General features: G+C 56.3%; 6 protein-coding genes across 6 annotated transcripts; 3 read left to right on the forward strand and 3 right to left on the reverse strand.

The window, feature by feature from the left end:
* Window positions 1–780: 780 nt before the first annotated feature.
* Window positions 781–1,637, reverse strand: UV8b_05710 (uncharacterized protein; the record flags this gene model as incomplete). The annotated part of the gene is made up of 2 exons (XM_043143207.1): window positions 781–1,438; window positions 1,531–1,637. The coding sequence occupies 2 exons, from the start codon at window positions 1,635–1,637 to the stop codon at window positions 781–783; spliced, it is 765 nt and encodes a 254-aa protein (XP_042999140.1).
* A 2,987-nt stretch (window positions 1,638–4,624) lies between these two features.
* UV8b_05711 (uncharacterized protein) lies at window positions 4,625–6,283 on the forward strand (the record flags this gene model as incomplete). The annotated part of the gene is made up of 1 exon (XM_043143208.1): window positions 4,625–6,283. One exon carries the CDS (start codon window positions 4,625–4,627, stop codon window positions 6,281–6,283), a length of 1,659 nt encoding a protein of 552 aa, XP_042999141.1.
* Window positions 6,284–6,913: 630 nt separating this feature from the next.
* UV8b_05712 (uncharacterized protein) lies at window positions 6,914–8,106 on the forward strand (the record flags this gene model as incomplete). The annotated part of the gene is made up of 3 exons (XM_043143209.1): window positions 6,914–6,958; window positions 7,030–7,399; window positions 7,538–8,106. 3 exons carry the CDS (start codon window positions 6,914–6,916, stop codon window positions 8,104–8,106), a joined length of 984 nt encoding a protein of 327 aa, XP_042999142.1.
* A 342-nt stretch (window positions 8,107–8,448) lies between these two features.
* On the reverse strand, window positions 8,449–11,228 carry UV8b_05713 (uncharacterized protein; the record flags this gene model as incomplete). The annotated part of the gene is made up of 5 exons (XM_043143210.1): window positions 8,449–8,558; window positions 8,609–9,972; window positions 10,069–10,613; window positions 10,722–11,082; window positions 11,218–11,228. 5 exons carry the CDS (start codon window positions 11,226–11,228, stop codon window positions 8,449–8,451), a joined length of 2,391 nt encoding a protein of 796 aa, XP_042999143.1.
* A 1,530-nt stretch (window positions 11,229–12,758) lies between these two features.
* Window positions 12,759–15,003, forward strand: UV8b_05714 (uncharacterized protein; the record flags this gene model as incomplete). Its single annotated transcript, XM_043143211.1, has 5 exons — window positions 12,759–12,825; window positions 13,150–13,458; window positions 13,539–13,801; window positions 13,861–14,353; window positions 14,462–15,003. The coding sequence occupies 5 exons, from the start codon at window positions 12,759–12,761 to the stop codon at window positions 15,001–15,003; spliced, it is 1,674 nt and encodes a 557-aa protein (XP_042999144.1).
* A 576-nt stretch (window positions 15,004–15,579) lies between these two features.
* Window positions 15,580–16,905, reverse strand: UV8b_05715 (uncharacterized protein; the record flags this gene model as incomplete). Its single annotated transcript, XM_043143212.1, has 1 exon — window positions 15,580–16,905. The coding sequence occupies one exon, from the start codon at window positions 16,903–16,905 to the stop codon at window positions 15,580–15,582; it is 1,326 nt and encodes a 441-aa protein (XP_042999145.1).
* Between the last annotated feature and the right edge of the window lie 1,109 nt (window positions 16,906–18,014).

Raw genomic sequence — 18,014 nt, forward strand, 5'->3', positions numbered from 1 at the left:
CAAAAAGGGCATCAATCAATTGATGCGAAGATGAAGAAATGAGCGTCCCCATACGCTGAAATTAGCGTCCCAAATGTCTGTCCCCATCGCGAGCAGGAGTGACAAGGCGTGGTGAAGGCTTGTGGCGGGACAGCAGGCACCATCATAGACCACGCCAAACGGTCATGGCCGACGTGTTTCCACGGACCGTTGTACGGGCCAGCCGCTTTCTGAAAGTGGCTCCCGTTGGCTTTTTTCTTTCTTTCTTTCTTTCTTTCTTTTTCGTGCTTGCTGCTTTGCAGTCCGTGTTCGCTGGCAATGGTTGGCGTTGCGTCTCGGCAGCAACTGTCGCCCGTCTCGCAAGACTGAATCCGTTTGATGCCTTCACGCTTTGGGATTTGACTCGACTCTCCCCATCAGGCCGACTGCTTGGTTGGGGACATCTTGTACGCCCAGTCCGTGAGGCAGCCTATCACAGTTGGAGCGTGGCATTCCGCTGCAGTCCAGAGTCAAAAGTCCAGTGTCAGTAAACGTTGTCGGTTTCGGCTGTTTGCTGCAAAAGCCTAGAGCAAGACGAAGCACCGCATGAATCGTCCCACGCGATACTTGCCATCAGAAACCCTCCCTCCCTCTGTTTCTTGCAGTGGTTAACGGGCAATGCTACAGATCGGTTCTCCCATGCCATCCAACCAGCATAACAAAAAAAAAAAAAAAAAAAAAAAACCATCCACAACCGCCCACTGTACACAGGTGCCAACGCCGAGCAAAAAAAAAATCGTCACCTCGGTAGACGCATCGGCATCAAAACCACGCCAACGTCCAGGTGGATGGCAGGTTGGGCCAGCGCTCCTGCCAGGCACCCAGAATCTCCGGAACCCTCTCGTCAAAGGTGGCTCGACTTGCGGCGCTCCCGCCATCAAAAGCCGCGGCTCCTACAACCTCTCGGGCCTCGGCAGCAGCCGCGTTGAGAGAGTTGGCAAGGTCCAGGATGCCCTGGCCGCCGATATGGGCCTCCTCGTGGTTGTCCTTGATATCCACGTTGATGACGTGCACGGGGCGGTTCAGGGGCGACCCTCTGTTGAGCAGATCGTCTATGACGGCGTCCCAGCAACGCTCTTCGCACGTAAAGACGACGTCGACGACGCCGCCCTCGACTCCATCGCTTCCCTTATCCGTGGCATGCTGCAGTCTAGGGATGCCAACCGCCCAGTCCTGCCAGCGCTCCGGCCCCCACTTGACACCTCGGTTCCGGTCGAGCATGTTGAGGATGCCATTGGCACGGTACAAACGGCCGTCTTTAGATTCCAGCTCCTTATACATAGTATCGTATGAGGTCTTATTAAATTGGTACACATTGGGCTGCGTAATGGTCGGTCCTGGTAGCCGAACGAGCGAGCCAGTGCCAAACGAGATGACGGGATAGTTGGCCTGTGACAATCGCAGGTGTGCTTCCATGGATCTAACAGCGAACCGAGATGATGAGCACAAGCGATGCCGTGATACTCTTGCCAACTGGACTTGCCAACTGGGCTGCCTTCATGAGAGCTTTACCTGTTCTGATTGCTGGCACATACGGTGCAAAACTTAAGCTTGTAGCCAGCAGGGTTCTTGACGGGCCCATCCAGCTCAACACCATCTGCTGCATTTGCCACTTCCATTGTTTCTGGTTGTGATGATGGGACGCACAAATGGGGGCAGGTTTATTGATCGCATGCCCGGAAGCATTCTTTGGAAGGAAAGAAAAAACTGCATGTTACCGTTAGCTTGCCCGCCGGAACCACGTAAAAATCCGTCGTGTTACGGTTGAGCCAAGACAAGTAGGGTCAGATTGATGAGATTTGCGTATAGTTTGTCTTTCAACAGAAAGCTTCAGACAGCTCCAATAGTTGAATCATCACGGCATGTGCTTCTTCCTCGGAAGGTGGAGGCGTGACTGCAACTCACCGAGTTTTGCCCTGCCCTGCGATCGTTGCCCTGCGATCTTTGCCCGGTTGATCGAAGCCAGCACAGTTTCAAATCACCAGTACTTTGTGCTTTACCGAGGAGCTTCTCGGTCGCCTGTCAGACGTCGTACAGTCATCATCTAGGCTGTCGGACCAGAATGGCGATTACGACATGTCTGGTGCAAAAAAAAAAAACTTGCAGTGCAGACGACACGGTTTGCCGCGTGGAGGGTGTGCACATGAGCGGCTAAACGCCGGCCTCTACCGACTGCAATAAGATCATGTGCATCACCTGAAACAATCCGTTGGCTTCGCGTCGTCCAATCAGCAAGCCTCGACGATGCCAAAAATAGAACCTCGCAGTGATAACAACAGGCAAAGAAAAAAGAAATGGTAAAAAAAAAAAAAAAAAAAAAAAAAAATCAGGCCTCCTTACGCACTCCGTAAAGGAGCTTGCCAAAACATTGTTCGGCCATGGCCAGGCGATGTAAAATGTCGGTGCAAAAATGCAGGCAAGTCGAGTCGGCGCAGTCGACCTCATGCTGCTGGGCTACAGGCGGCGTCTGCTGCTGATGCTACGTCAAAGACCCCGAATCTTCGTCGCACGGCAGCTTTGCCCAGCGTGGAATGACCCCGTCTCACGTGGCTCTTGCTAGGCGGGGATGCCAGGGAAAAAGAACAAGGAAGGACGATAACGGGCGTTTCAGCCCATGTGCGCCCGCTTCAACGGCATCCCGATACACGCGGCCGCAGATGCTTTCAAGCGTCCCGTGTTTTCCCCGCGCTACTCCGTAGAGACGACTGTAAAGGCTACTTCTGGTGCAAGATTCCCGTGTTTTGCCGCCCTGAGAGATTGCTCTGCAGACAGGTTCAAGGCCCAGAATGTGTGACGTAGCCGTTTCTGAGAAGCAGTTGCAGGGGGTCTGTAACGGTCGGTCCTGTTTCGTGATGAATTCGTGATGTGATATCCGAGGGAAGAGATGACCCATCGGGCCCAATCAGAAAATCCCCTTTTCTCGAAACGCAGCAGCAGGGATCAGGACTCAGCACTCCAGGCCGGGACGTTTCTTTTTTTTCCCTCTCTTCCTTGTCCCCCGCTCGCCAACATGCATCTTGTATTGTGCCGCCACCTGCAACAACATCCAGTGGTATCAATTTTGCTAAAACGCCAACCGAGTGGTGGCTCGGTTTGGGCGCTGCCGTGTTGGTTTCGGCTCAGCTATCACACACTGACAAGTCTGTTTTTTTTCCCTGCAATTTCATCATCGGCCTGGGATCATGGGTGGAAGGGGTGCTTTCCCAGGGGACAGGGACAAATCCTGGAGATGGAACGTCGGGGCCAGATCGCGGGCCTGTTGTCGCCTTGCATCTCAGCAGCCCACGGAGGCTTGATGGCGAATCTGGTCCGCTGACGACCGACCGACAAACTTTTGACTTTCTCTTGATGCCCATTTCCCCAGATCTAGTCCCAATCACATGCAAAGCTGGGTAACAAGACGTCGTCGGGAGCAGGCCGCGGGCCCGAGATTTGAGGCGCAATCGACCCAGTTGGCAGCCCTGCAAAAGTTGGGCTCCAGCCCCCCCCCCTCCGTAAGCCGCTCGACCCTTGTCTACCTGGTTTGTTTGATGGATACAGATGGAAGATATCTTACCGAGTATGGAGTACGGAGCACTGAGCACTGGATCCCCGACCACCCCCTGCGCCCTGCGGCCTGCAGCCTGCAGTCTCCTGGCTCGCGCTGTTGTGCGTATGTAAGAAAAGTCGTGCTGGGTCTGGTACATGTAAGCAGGCAGGCGGGCAGGCTGGCTTGACGCTTGACTTTTAGTAGGTACCTACCTGGTAGACGCTGTACGGAGTACGGCTGGGACGAACGAATGCGCTTGTGTGCACGTACCTACCTAGGTACATGTACGTACCGGCAAACCCGGACCCGGCTGGATCCAAGGGTACAGGGTACCAGACATGTACTTTGCTCCGGACGGCTGGCCGCTGGCAAAAGGTCTGCTACGGTCAGGTGAAGTCAGTACTCGCGGTCCTGCGCCAGACCGCCTGTGGCAACGGGGTCGACCCTGGTAGCAACCAAGCCCGTCGACTTGACAGGTTTCTTTGTTCCGACCAGACTTCACCCAACTTCCTCCACTTACTTCTCTTGCCCGCACCCGACTTTTCCAGCTTCCTCCTCCCTGCGACCTGTTCCTCCGGCCAGGCCGCTTCGTCGCTCAGGATCGCCTTGCAAAAACATTGCACAATCATCGCGCGTCCTCACTGCCCCCCCCCCAGAACGCCGACCTTGACGTCTGGTTTGGCTCTCTCTCTGGAGCGCCGACACCAAAGCTTCAACTACACCACAGTCGCCTCCTGCCGGCATCACCTGTCTATTGCACTCCCCCGTCAGACCTGAAGTCAAGTCCGCCTTGAATTTGTCAGGCCAGAAACTTACCCGTCATACCAGCCTCTTCAGAACAAGCAAACTCTGCACCTGGGGCCCCCGCCTGCGGGGTCTGCCTCGTCGCGATCTGTGGCAACCACCTTCAACCACACGTCGATATATACACTTTTATCCTTATATACGACACTGCAACCGCTGCCAAGGGGGGCGCCGACTGAGTTTTTTTTGGCATCTGCTTCCGTCGTCTTGTCCCCCAAGCCCCCTTCTAATAACAAAAAAAAAACCCCCCGAGGAATGACTGCGACCGCTACGATGACGGATGCTTCCTCCGTGGCATCGCCGCAACCCCAGGGCTCGTCCCCTCTGCAGAGCCCCAACCAAGCCGCCTTGCCGCCATTGGCAACCTCGACTCCGTCACGCCGAAGCACCCTGGGTCGTCCAATATCGCACGCCTCCAAGAGCAGGTTGTCGCAATACTCTGCCGGGTCTGCGCCGTCGAGGTCACGACCCAACTCGCACATGTTTCCGGTATTCCCGTCGAGCCTGCCGTACGCGCTGGTGAGGGACTTTGCCTATCCTGCCGCGCATCCCATGCACTACGGGCCGCCGCACGACCCTTCAGGGCCTCCGTCCGGCCTCACCACACCGGCGAGCGAGACCCGAAGACTGTCCGACCCGCCCGCCTCGTGGGATCAGCGCATGCCGTGGGATTCGTGGACGTCGGACGGTTTCAACCGTGGCCACGATATCCCGCCCATTCAGATGGGGGACGGTCCGCCGTACAGCGAAGATGAGGACCTGCAAAGCCCGGTCGTCGCCCCTCGCCACCGCAAGCACAAGTCCACCTCGGCGGCCATGGATCAAGGCAGAGCGAGAGCGAGTCGAGGCTGCGACGCCATGGACATGTCAGGCTACGATCACGACAGGGGGTACTATGTTGGAACAAGCGGGGACGGAAGTCAACGTTACTACGTAAGCCAAGGCGGGGAAGCAAACGGTCCCGGCGGCGAGTTTGTCACTTATCCTCCTGGTCACCAGGCACGGCAAGGTGGTTGCGACCATGGCTACTCGCAGCAGCAGCAGCAGCAGCAGCAGCAGCAGCAGCCACAACAGCAACAGCAACAGCATCAGCAACAGCAACAGCATCAGCATCAGCATCAGCATCAGCATCAACATCAGCATCAGCATCAGCATCACCACCAACACCAACACCAACACCACCACCACCAACACCACCACCATCAACATCAACAGGAACGATCCCGAGAGGATGGGTCAAGCCCATTGTCTTCGCCCGGGTATCAGGATGCTGATGAATCGCGCTACTCCCGAGACTACCAGTTTACCATTACATCGCCGGATGAGGAATTCCACGGCAAAGCAGTGGCACTGTTTGATTTTGAGCGTGAGAACGAGAATGAGCTGCCGCTGGTCGAGGGCCAGATTATCTGGGTATCGTATCGCCATGGCCAAGGGTGGCTTGTTGCCGAAGACCCCAAGACCCAGGAGAGCGGGCTGGTGCCGGAGGAATATGTCCGCTTGCTCCGAGACATTGAGGGCGGCATGAACAGCTTGACCGGCCCTGTCGGCGACGGGGGGCGCGCATCGCCCAATGAAGCCGATGCGCCTGCGGCGGTGGAGCAGTGCGGCAAGCAAAGGCATTCGTCCATCGCCTCCGCCAACGGCTACCATCAACCCGTCGTGTCCGTCTTTTCAACATCGAGCAAGGACTTGAACCCCTACCCCACGGAGCAGCTGGGCATCCAGGCCGGCCAAACGCCTCCCCAGGTTGTCCATTATCATGGACAGAGAGGAGGCAGCCAGACGAATGCCCCGACCATTACTACCCAGCCCGGCGAGACGGGAGCCAGCCATCAAAGGGGCAGCCAAGCCGCCAGCCACGACGGGGGCGTGGAGACACCCGTTCAGACACAGGCAACCGAACCCACAAGCGTGGCCCCGTCTCGGTGAATCGAACGTTTGGGGACAGCACCCGGGATCCCAGATTCCAGCCGCAGACTCGCCATGGACGGCACATGCTGCTGCTGCTGCCGCCGTCCTTCGACAACCGACGCAATGCTCTGCAACCATTCCACAAGCCTCGACGGTTTGACTCTGTATGACAACTTGGCAGTCGGAAAACCCGTCTGGTCTGCCAGCGGCGTAGTTAGTCGGCCACAACTCCTTGCGTAGGGAAGGAATATTGGAGACGGCCGAGGGCGAGTTTCGAGCCTGGTCAGAGACTTGTAAATATGTAGAATAGTTTTTTTCGTGCAGAGTTCAACAACTGGGCGACGCGACGACAAGGGGAGGATTTGCCTGCGTCTCAATAATAAACTATGCATCTGCCTGCTGCCGCGTTGCCACGGGCACACACAGGTATTTGCACTCGTCTAGACATTTGCCGTGTTGTGCGAGTTTGAAACCAAATGCGTCCGACACCCAGGCCAAGACTGACCCGGTCACGTGACTCACGTCACCCTCCCACGCATCATCGTAAGCAAGAAGCTTCCAAAGCGTCGGCGAGCTTGTCCCGCTCTCGCCCTCATACCTCCTTCAATTGCACTCCCCAGAGCGCTCAACTTAACCCCCCCTCGCGACATGTTGTCCAGATCTGTGTTTCGTGCGGTGCAGCCGCTCAAGGCGGTATGTAGGGACGCTGCGTGACTAGAAATTCCCCCCCCCCCAACGCCTGACCTAGCTGACCTGCTTGCCAGCAAGCCAGACGACGATATGCCACCGAGCCCGCCTCGCAGGGTGGCTCCAACGCGCTTCTCTACCTGGCCGGCGGCGTGGCGGTCGCCGGAGCCGGCTACTATTACTTGAGCAGTAACCCCTCTGCTGCCGCCAAGGTCAAGGAGGTCGCCCCTGCCAAGCCCGCTTTCACGGGCGGCGACCAGGGATTCGTGTCCCTGAAGCTCGCCGACGTGGAAAACGTGAACCACAACACCAAGCGTCTGCGCTTCGAGCTCCCCGAGGCGGATAACGTGTCTGGGCTGCAAGTAGCCAGTGCCATTCTGACCAAGTTCAAGGGCCCGGGGGATGAAAAGGCCACCCTGCGACCCTATACTCCAATTAGCGACGAAGGTAGACACTTTCTTTCCTTTTTTGACCCCAATTTCAAATTACTTTCAAATTCAATTGATTTCATTCGTTTTGTTTTTGCCCGGAATGCGCCCGGGTGTCGGGCTGGGCTTTTCGTGTGCTATGTGCTAACCGTCACAGATGAAAAAGGGTACATTGATCTCTTGGTCAAGAAATACCAGGGCGGACCTATGAGCACTCATATCCACGACATGGTTCCCGGGCAGCGCCTCGACTTCAAGGGCCCTCTCCCAAAGTACCCTTGGGCTGAGAACAAGCACGACCATGTTGCTCTCATCGCCGGCGGCACCGGCATCACCCCCATGTATCAGCTCTGCCGGGCCATCTTCAACAACCCCAACGACAAGACCAAGGTTACGCTCGTCTTTGGCAACGTCAGCGAGGAGGATATCCTTCTCCGACGAGAGCTCGCCGAGCTTGAAAACACCTACCCGCAGCGCTTCCGCGCCTTTTACGTGCTGGACAAGGCGCCCAAGAGCTGGCAAGGCGGCAGCGGCTTCATCAGCAAGGATCTCCTCAAGACTGTTCTTCCCGAGCCCAAGGAGGACAACATCAAGGTCTTTGTTTGTGGACCTCCGGGTCTGATGAAAGCCATCTCGGGTCCCAAGGTCAGCCCCAAGGATCAGGGTGAGCTGTCGGGCTCACTGAAGGACCTGGGCTACAGCAAGGAGCAGATCTACAAGTTTTAGAGCGCTGGAGGGTGGCGGTCGGGGGACATGTTTTATTGTACGATACATGGGACTATCAGGACGTAGAAAAGATAAGAAGAAGAAGAAGAAAAGGTAGATTTTCTCCCATCATGACAGCCCGGGATGGCGGGCCCCGAATCGCTTACCGTCAAGTGGCACGCTCGCAAGTTTTCAACAGGACCAGCTCTTGAACTCACACTGGACAAGCAAAAGCAAAAATTCTCAACTCGTGTCGTTGGCAATGATATCAGGCAGCTCCCAATGGCATTCTGATTTGGCGTCGTCCCCTCGCGCATAGGTCTCATTGTCGTCCAATCTTGAGATAAAAAACGATTGATCCTACTAGATGCTCTTGGCGGCCTTGACAACGCAACCGTTGATGATGCCGGCCCATTTCAAACCATTCGTGTAGTCCTTGGCCTCGATGCTCTCCATCAGCCCGGGATACACGTCTACCTCTTGTCAGCAAAGACACGTCGACAGGACACACGGTGAGACTTACCCCCTGCATAGCCGGTCCATAGACCAGGCGCAAAGACGACATGTTTGAACCAGCTGCGGTTGTCCAGACCGCCCTCAAACAAGAAATGACGCTCCAGGTACTTGTATTGGATGTTGACCTTGGCGACAGTAATCCACAACTTGATCTTGCCGGCGAGGTTCCACCACGGAATACCTTGCTCCAGCTTGTGGTTCGCCCATGCAGCTCGCTGGTCTAGCCCCGCTGCTTTGGCGCGGAGGCCGCTCAAGGAGCGACGAATGTTTCTGAGGCTTTCTTCGAAAGCATCGGCGCTGCCCGCGGCCTCTTTGCCCCGAACAACATCTCGCTGGGAGCTGGGAGCCGCTTCTCCGTCAAGCTTGAGCCTCGCTTCCACGTCGTCAAGATAGCTGTTGAGGGCGTCGACGTACTCGGTGGCGTTGAAGGGAATGACAATGGTGTTGGCCAGCTCTGCGACGAGCACGCCCATAACCTGGGCAAGGGCCAAGTGATGCTTGAAACCAGCATCTCCAAACTTTTCCATCCAGTGAAAACTGTCGTAGTTGCTGTGGTAATGATAGACTGGATCCCCCTCGGCCCCGACGAACCCCACGTTGATGCAGGGAATACCGGCAAAGTCCTGGAAAGCGGTGAAGTCACTCCCGCTTCCCAGGGTGCTAATCTTGCCATTCCAAGCATCCCCGATGGTCTGGCCAGGAACCGTCTGATTGGGAGACGGGACAAGGCGAGTTGCGGCCCGCAAAGCCTGGTTCAAGAGGGGCGCAGCCGACCCGACAAACCTGGTTCCAGATGCACCGACATCGACGTTGACGTAGGCGACGCTGGCCCCGGTCAGCCACGGGAGGTACTCTTCGACCCATTCCGTACTCCCGATGAGGCCGTATTCCTCGCCGTCCCAGCTTCCAAACACAATCGTGCGCAGAGGCTTCCACCCCGCATCCACGGCCTTGCCAACGCTGCGAACCACTTCGTTCAAGACGGCAGAACCGCCGTTGGGATCGGCGGCCCCGCCGGCAACCCACGCATCCCGATGATTGCCCACCACAATGACCTGATCCGGAATGGTTCCGTTGACGATTCCTATGACGTCCCACTGCGGCGTCGTCACATACTCCTGTTCGTTGTAAAGGCTGAGAGCCACACTCTCCGGTGAGGGGCCGATGTTGTATTCTACACCCTTGTAGCCGAGGCCGAGGTTCGTCGTCCAGGAGCCGTTCAAGCCGGACGCTTTCGGGCCACGCCCGTTCAGGGCCCTGAGAATAGGGAGAGCTTCCCTGTAAGAGATGGGGATGGAAGGGATGGACGGGATGACGTCGTGAGCGGGAGCGCGTGGAACGCCAGGTTTGGACGGATAGCCTGGGGTTGTCCTGATGAAGGTGTTGGGTAAGTTGACGCTTTTTGCTCCTTCTCCCCCAATAAACCCCCCTCGGGGGGGCGTTCCAGTACTGGGAGCATAAACTTACGGGTCACCGGGACGAACACTGAGGAACATGACGCTCCCGCGCTGGACGCTGCTCTCCTGTCGGGCAGGCCCTTTGGGATACTGCTCATAGCCGTTTGCCTCGGTTATGTCGCCATCGTCACCTGGGTCACTGTAAATCAAGGCGCCAACCATGCCCAGTTCCTGGGCCCGCTTGACCTTGAGGCCGCGGAAAACGCCACCATATCTAGCAACGGCAATCTTCCCCTCGAGATCGACACCCGCGTCGACAAGGTCTTGGTAATCCTGATACGTCCCATAGTTGACGTAGACAAACTGGGCGGTGACATTACCGCTGGCGGAATATCCGTGAAAAGTCGGGACTCGATCTTTGAGAGACGTGGTTGGATCCTCGCCAATGACATCCTCTCTCAGCGACGCGTTGAAAGCCACGCTCCAAGCATCTGACTTATCCGACTTTTCCAAAAGAGACAGGCCATGATCGACGGGGTAGTTGATGTAGACGTGGTACTCGGCGATGGTTGCGTCGACTCCCCAGCTCTGCCACTTGTCTCTTGTCCAATCGGCCTGTTGTTGAATCCTGTGTCAGCCCGCAGCACGGTGTGGACCAAAAAGGACAATGCCGTAAGAGGGGGAAACAGAATATGCGCGGGGGGGGGGGGGGGGGGGGCTGACCTGGGAAAAGTTCTTTCCAGCGAGGTGCGGTCCGGAGGCATAATACTGGGTCCATTCTCTGACGTGATCAGCGGATGGTGTTTCCAGAAAAACCTTCCTCAGTTGCTCGTGTGAAAGATGCTTGCCGTGTCGATGGTCTCGGGAGTAACGACTGTGCGGGCCATGGTGATGGTGGTACGGCCAGATAAAAAACACGTGCGTGAGAAACGTAGCAAAACCAAAGATGAGCACGCACGTGCATGCCAGGGTGCAGAATCGCCGGCACGTGTGATGGCGATATCTCCTCCGAGGCGGCGCAACTCGGACCGTCTGAATCAATGGGGTCGACACGTTGGCCATCTTTTCGGGCTCAGGCGAGAGTCTGGAAAGGTTAGAGATCTTTTCCGAGTGGAGGTTTGCGTCGACGTCATGGTTTAACCAGCGTGCGCGAAATTGCGGTGCGTGTGACAATGTGATGAGAGGGGAAGGGCACTCGGAAGGGTTATGCTGGACCTACAACGTAGGCATGGCTGAGTGATCCCGTGCCAAATGATGCGGATAACTCCAACCCAACCTAACCGACTGTGATTGCTCCTCAGGAGTAGTTTTCGAGTACGACGGCTAGTCGAGGCAAAGGCGAAGAAGGAGGGGGAACATTAAGGTGTGTGCTCCGCAGAGATTACAACAGAGTGGCGGCAAGGTCACTTTTGCCATCCGTTCGGGTACCGTACCCGGATCTGCCTTTGAGGATTCGGTCGAATGGTAAGGGCTATGTGGACCTCTAGCTTTGCACTTGTCAAAAATGTCCTTTGCTGCATTACCTGGGTGTAAGCTGGTTAAGAAAGAGCTCAAGCTGGCATCGCAGCAAGGAAGCATGCCAAACTGTGAGGCAACAGGCAGCGTTGCCCCTCTCCTTAAAATGCTCCGCAAGGGCCGCACCGAGCTCGGGCTCCACTTACTCCCGATCTGTTGGCCTGGTAGGAGGACAATGCCGAAGGTGATGGCTCCATAAGCGCAGATTAACTCGTTAACCCTGGTAAAATTGTATCCGTATACAGCCCGAAACCTAAACCATGCAAGTTGGACGGTAGCAGAGGTATAGGTATATATATATAAAGAAGAAATTAAGAAAGATCTGGGCTGCCAGTCTCCATGTCTGATATTCAGCCTGCACCAGCAAATTCAGTCGAAACGAATGGGCGAGCCTCATGTACATGCAGCATCATCGGTCACGTTTGTCACATACTCCCGGTCGAGGAGACATAAGCCCGGCCGCACTAACCAACCACAAGCCAGCAGGCTGCAGGGATGTATTGATGGACCCTTTGCTATGTAGCACCCTTCGTGGCGACCCAGCTTGCCACATAGCGAATCGATCGAAATTGATAGCGTTTGTGTTTCGACACGTCGGCGAACCACAGTATGGAGGAAAAGCGAGGCTGGGCGCAACACCTAAACACTGCGTCAGTTTAGGTTGGTTGGGCAAGACACGAATGGGGTTGCGGCGCCTCAAGTACCGGCCATCCTCAATCGTGGAGAGAGCCCAACTGAAGAAGAAGAAGTGGAGAGGCAATGCCTTCAACAGCCACCAAGGAGCGGGCTGATCACCCCACAGCTAATCGGGTGGGAATCGGCCACCTACGATGGGTCGGTGAGCAAACCAGCTACCGATTGGAGAGGATCCCACAAACTGCGTCTTCCTAGCCGTTGAAGCCCGGTGATGACTCCCTGAGCCGGACGCTAGTGGCGGAGCAGACCCGTTCGTTGACCAGTTTATTGAGCATGGGAGGCGGATTTTTTTCTTGCGCACTGGGAACCACGCACGGCGTTTCCCCCCTTCTTTCAACCTTGCGAGTCCGTTTTTCAATATACCTGGCCCTTTGCTGCGAGTTACGTCCGGTCCGGGCTGGCAAATGTCGAGACAATCTATTTTTCACATTGTTGCTGTCAGCGCCGTCACAGTGTTCGAAACGTCTTCAAGCCGTACTGGGGGGCGTCTTTTACAGGGTCACCACTGACGAGGACGTGGCAGCCAGGTCAACGGGCTCAGTAGCCAAGATGAGCGACCCTGTCTCTCAGAAGCCTTCCAAGCCCAAGCTGCCCGTGCAGCAGCTGACGATTCTAGGTGAGTCGAGGGGTCCGAGGGGTCCGAGGGGGTCGAAGCAGTCGAAGCAGTCGAAGCAGTCGAAGCAGTCGAAGCAGTCGAAGCAGTCGAAGCAGTCGAGACAGTCGAAGCAGTCGAGACAGTTGAAGCAGTCGAGACAGCCCGGGAGGCACAAAAGGTGGTTGAGATTCGCCACGACCGCGCTCCTGCCTACAACCATCGAGAGGCTCGAAGACGGCAGGAGCCAACCAGCCCTCCTTCACGGCACTCGCAGCTACTTGCGAAAACCGCCATCTCCGGACTCGGCCGCTCGAATCTGCTGCTAATACCTACTTTTTTCTTCAGCCTTGGCGAGATTCGCGGAACCACTCGCGAGCACTTCCATCTTTCCATATCTCCCTCAGATGGTCCGGGATTTCGGCGTTGAAGAGAACGAGGTTGCCAAGTGGGCCGGCCTGACATCCGCCGTCTTCTCCCTATTTCAGAGCGCGGCTGCTGTGCCCTGGGGTAAGGTTGCAGATCGGTGGGGGAGGAAACCGAGTCTGATCGTCGGCCTGTTCTGCACCATGGTGTGCTTCTTGGTATGGGGCTTGTCAACAAGCTTGCCCATGGCCATTGCGGTGCGGGCTGTTCAGGGCGCCAGCAACGGGAACGGTTTGTTGCCCCCCCCCCCCCCCCCCCCCTCCTGGACCACCAGCGATGTCTTCATGCCGCTGACATCCGTCCCCGGGCAGTGGGCATCATCCGTACCGTGGTGGCTGAGCTCGTCCCCGAGAAAGAGCTCCAGCCCCGCGCGTTCTCCGTCATGCCGCTCGTATGGTCTCTCGGCTCCGTTGTCGGTCCAGCCTTTGGTGGGCTTTTCGCGGATCCTGCCCGACAATACCCGGCCCTGTTCGAGGGTGTTTGGTTCTTTGAAAAGTTTCCCTACGCTCTTCCTAATCTGATTGCCGCGCTCTTCTTCCTCGTCTCTCTGACCAGTGCAACGCTCTTCCTCAAAGTTGGTCACAGAGTTTGGGCAGGCCTCGTGAGAGCAATCACTGCTAAAACATTTGCTAGGAAACTCTGGCTTCCAAACGAGATCAAGGTGATTGGGGCATCGAGTTCGGTAAACGCCTCGGCCGAGCCCTCTCGCGTCGACGCACCCAAGACCACCAACGGCGCCAATCGTTTGTGGACGGCGAAGCCACTGCCCCCCTCCTGGCCAGCAACGTGCAAAACGGACGCAAGAAAACTGCAAACTCGCGCGCCCATCGATTTATCGACATCTTCACCAACCAGACCGTCCTCATCATGTTTGCCTACTTTTTCCTCGCATTTCACTCCGTGGCATACGACCAAAACGTGACCGTGTTCCTCAACTACCCCGTCGTGGAACACACCCCTGAAAACACCAAGCTTCCTTTCTATTTCAACGGAGGCTTCGGGCTGGAATCGGGAATGATTGGCACAATCTTCATGTTTTACGGCATCGCGTGCGGCCTTGTCCAGTTCATACTATTCTCTCCCATGGTTGCTCGATGGGGCGTGCTGAACTGCTACAAAGCGTGCTGTAAGGACTCTGGCCCCTTTTTTCTTTCTTCTTTGTGGTTGTCTGTTTCTCTTCTCATTGCCGCAACCCTTCTCGGGCCTTTGTCTTTCTAACAATGGTGAATATCAGGCGTCGTGATGCCATTCGTGTACCTCCTCACACCGTATACCTCGCTGTTTCCAACCTATACGACGCGCATGCTGGCCCTGGCCTTTGTCCTCGCCCTCAAAGCGTTCTCCATCATTGTCGCTTTTCCCGCCGTCGTCATCCTGCTGACAAACGCCTGCACCTCGCTCCGTATCCTCGGCACGCTGAATGGGTTCGTCACCATGTTCAGCGGCTTCGGCAGAGCCATTGGCCCAGCTAGCACCGGCCTGGCGTTTACCTGGGGCGCCAAGCACGGGTACATCATCGCCGCGTATTTTTTTCTCGCCTTGATGGCTATTCTAGGCGCCATTCCTGTCTTTTGGGTAGTCGAAGGTGAAGGTCCCACCGCATCCCCGGACAATAGCGACGTGGAGGACAACGATACTTTGGTTGGGAGCAGCTTGCTCGCGAACGCGTCCGCCATTGAGGACTCGGACGACGACTCACGCGAATCAGAGCCTCTGCTTGGCAGCTCACAGCCTCCCACCACATACAAGACGAGCGATTCTCGTGCGCGAAACTAAATGGATCCGAATAGGTTACTCGGGGTGGCTTGAAATTGGTGGACACTGGAAATTTCAAAGTATGCCCATATAGATCAGGCCAGATGGGAGGGCCTCTTTTCAAATGATTCACGGTTACGTTTCATCTACCACCACAACAAAGCATCGCATTCTGGCGCTGGTACGGATTTATCACTAGCGTATAATACATGTGAGGATCGACATGTTGGGCGAGGTTAAACATGGCACTTTTGTATTTGGTCAAGTTGGTCTAATTAGCGCCTCGGAAATCGCAGCAAGACATCAATCTCTTTCGCTAAAATGCTGTAGGCATGGATAAACCAGAAATGCTGTCAACGCGGTGGAGGAATATTATGATGAAAAAAAAAGGGGGGGGCATCTTGCTCCATACAGCCCAGTTTGTAACGCCAAGCTTTGCAAATGCAGCACGCTGAACATTACATGAAATCGCCACACACGACCTTTGATGTCTCTGGTGGTACAAAAAAGCAAACGTTTATCTAAAAAGGAAATGAAAGAAAAAAAAGGGTGGGCACCCCAAAATAAAGAGGATAAAAAAAAAAGGAGAATATGAGGTCAAGGCACATATTGCACCTGCGCGACATGCTGTAAGCGGTCGCCGAAATCTTCTCGCTCGTACCACTGCCATTTCTCCGGGGCGGCCTGTCTATGCGGTAAAGATGGAAGAGGGGATGGTGTCTGTAGGGCATCCCCGCGGAGCTGGGCTGGGTGGGTGCTCCATGCCTGGACTTGCTCGACGTAGTCTTGTTCGGCACGGTCCATGTCATGGTCGGCATCGGCATGACGGCGGCCGTCTGCGCAGGAAAAGTCGTCGCCTCTCCAGCGCGCAAGATCGGCTTCCATGTCACGCAGGTGCAAACAGTCCTTGCCTGCCCAATCGTCAATGATGCCAGCGACTTGGTGGAACCCTTCGGTGTGACCGCCAAACTGCTTGGCCTTTAGTCCGCAGGCGACAAACATGAAGCTGTGCATCATTTCGTGCAAAAAGGTGGAAATGAGCAGGCGCCGGTTGTACTTGGTGTCTCGAAGAATGGGGGAGGAGAGAACAATCAGCGTCTCCCAGCCGCCGAACCTGGCGCTGCGGCGGAGAGCAGTGGTGCCGACAATGTGGTTCGCGTACTGCTCCGAAGCAGAGTGGCTCCAGTCCCAGGTGACCCTGCGGGTGAGGCGGCTGGCGAAAAACAGCTCGTTGGCGGCGGAGAAGATGCTGCGCAAGGCGTCGTTGTCGAGCGGGAAATCGGCGCCGCGGGATTTGGGGTTGATGAGGGCCCTGAGGATGCGCTCTGGTTGCGAGTCCGGAAACCTGCGGCGGTAGCTCGCAACGTGCTCTCGCACGAGACGGGCGGCCTCGAGATCGCCGAGCAGAGACGTGTCGTTTTCGGCCTCGGCAGACGAGGGACAGTGATGGTGGTGCGCCGAGGCATCGGAGGATATGGACAGACCCGACTCGGTACGCTCCAGGGGAAGGCGAACTGACGGACAGCTTGGCGAGTGCACCTGGTGGGACGTCATCTTGCCGACAGGAGACTTGGGCGAAGGTGAGGGAGACGGGGTTGAAGCAGCAGGGCAAAGAGCGTGGTTGCGAGTAGGAGGAGGATGGTAGTTGCGGTTGCGGTGGCAGTTGTCCTGATTGGCGTCGTCACTGCCCTCGCGAATGACAAGGAAGGCCAGGTTGCGAATGGGCACTGACTCGGCCAAGTGTTCGTCGGACGTGTTTCGACCATGCTCCTCGTAGTGCTCAAACTCGGGCCAGCGATGGCTGGTTTCCGATCCATCACCAGGACCAGCATGACCATACGAGTCCACGTACGGCTGTTTACGAACGCGAAACGGAGTGCCGCCGCCGCCGCCACCAGCAACTCCAACAACCCAAAAGGCCATCGAACATGCCAGGCCGGGGGGTTGATGGCCAAGTGCAACTGTCCAACCTGCCCCAAGGAAAAGCAAAGCCAAGGAAGGACTTGGAGGAATCAGCTGGTAAACCAAAGCGATTCTTGGCCGAGGCAATTCATTATCGAGTAGAGAAAGGAAGAAAAGAAAAGAAGGCCTTGGAAAGAAACGAACGAGGGGGGGGTTAAAAAAAAAAAAAAAGAGAGAGAAACAGTTTGCCTGTGGAAATCCGGGTGCCGGCGAGGTTGAAGCAGCGGTGTACAAAAAAGGCCCAGAGGTGAGAGGAGAGGAATAAGCGAGTTATTAAGCTCGGGGCTGAGCCGGTGGCGAGACGGAGAGATTGTTGCCAGATTCGTGGATGAGGCAAGCCTGAGCCGTGCAGGCAGTCGACTATGCAGGCTTTTGACCTGGCCGAGAGTGGAATGGAATTTCCCGGTCTATAAATCAGAACGGGAAACAAGAAGGGCGAGGCTTGAGCCGTCTACTCCGTACTGTCGGTGGAGATGGAGGAGACGAACTGAGGCGCGCGAGGATGAATGAAGGCTGCAGGCTGCAGGCTGGTTCGTGCGCCAACGTGGGCTGCAAGGAGGGAGGGGCAGGGAAAGCAGACAAGTATGTATGTGTAGAAGCCCGAGTCCGCCAAGGTCGGGGGGAGGCAGAGGGGATGGGGCGGGAGACGAAGCCGACTTTTTCAAGGAAACAAGCTTGCCATCAACGGTGCCAGGACGGCGCCAAGAGCTGGCTGGCCTCGGCTTGTGGCTGCGGCTTGCGGGCTGCGTGTTCTCGAGGGGAAAATCATGGGGCATGTCGCTGTCGCTGTCGCTGTGCCTGTTAGCGTGATCGGCGGCGCATGCTTTCGTCTTCTCCAACAAGCTCGAGATGAGTGGGGACGCGGAGTTGGTTCAAGGGAAAACAAAAAAAGGTGTTTGCCCCTTTGCAACGTCGCAGGCGGTTGCTGCTTGTCTATGGGGCCGTTGAACACGAGGGCGACCAGAGTTGAACAGCGGGCCGCCACCGACGACGTGGACCATCCTGACTTGGGTTTGCACGTCTTGCCTCTTTGAGCGGCGGGATGCCTGTTGAGTGAAGGCAAGAAGCAG

The sequence above is a fragment of the Ustilaginoidea virens genome, chromosome 4, assembly GCF_000687475.1.
Source record: "Ustilaginoidea virens chromosome 4, complete sequence".
NCBI classification, from domain to species: domain Eukaryota; kingdom Fungi; phylum Ascomycota; class Sordariomycetes; order Hypocreales; family Clavicipitaceae; genus Ustilaginoidea; species Ustilaginoidea virens.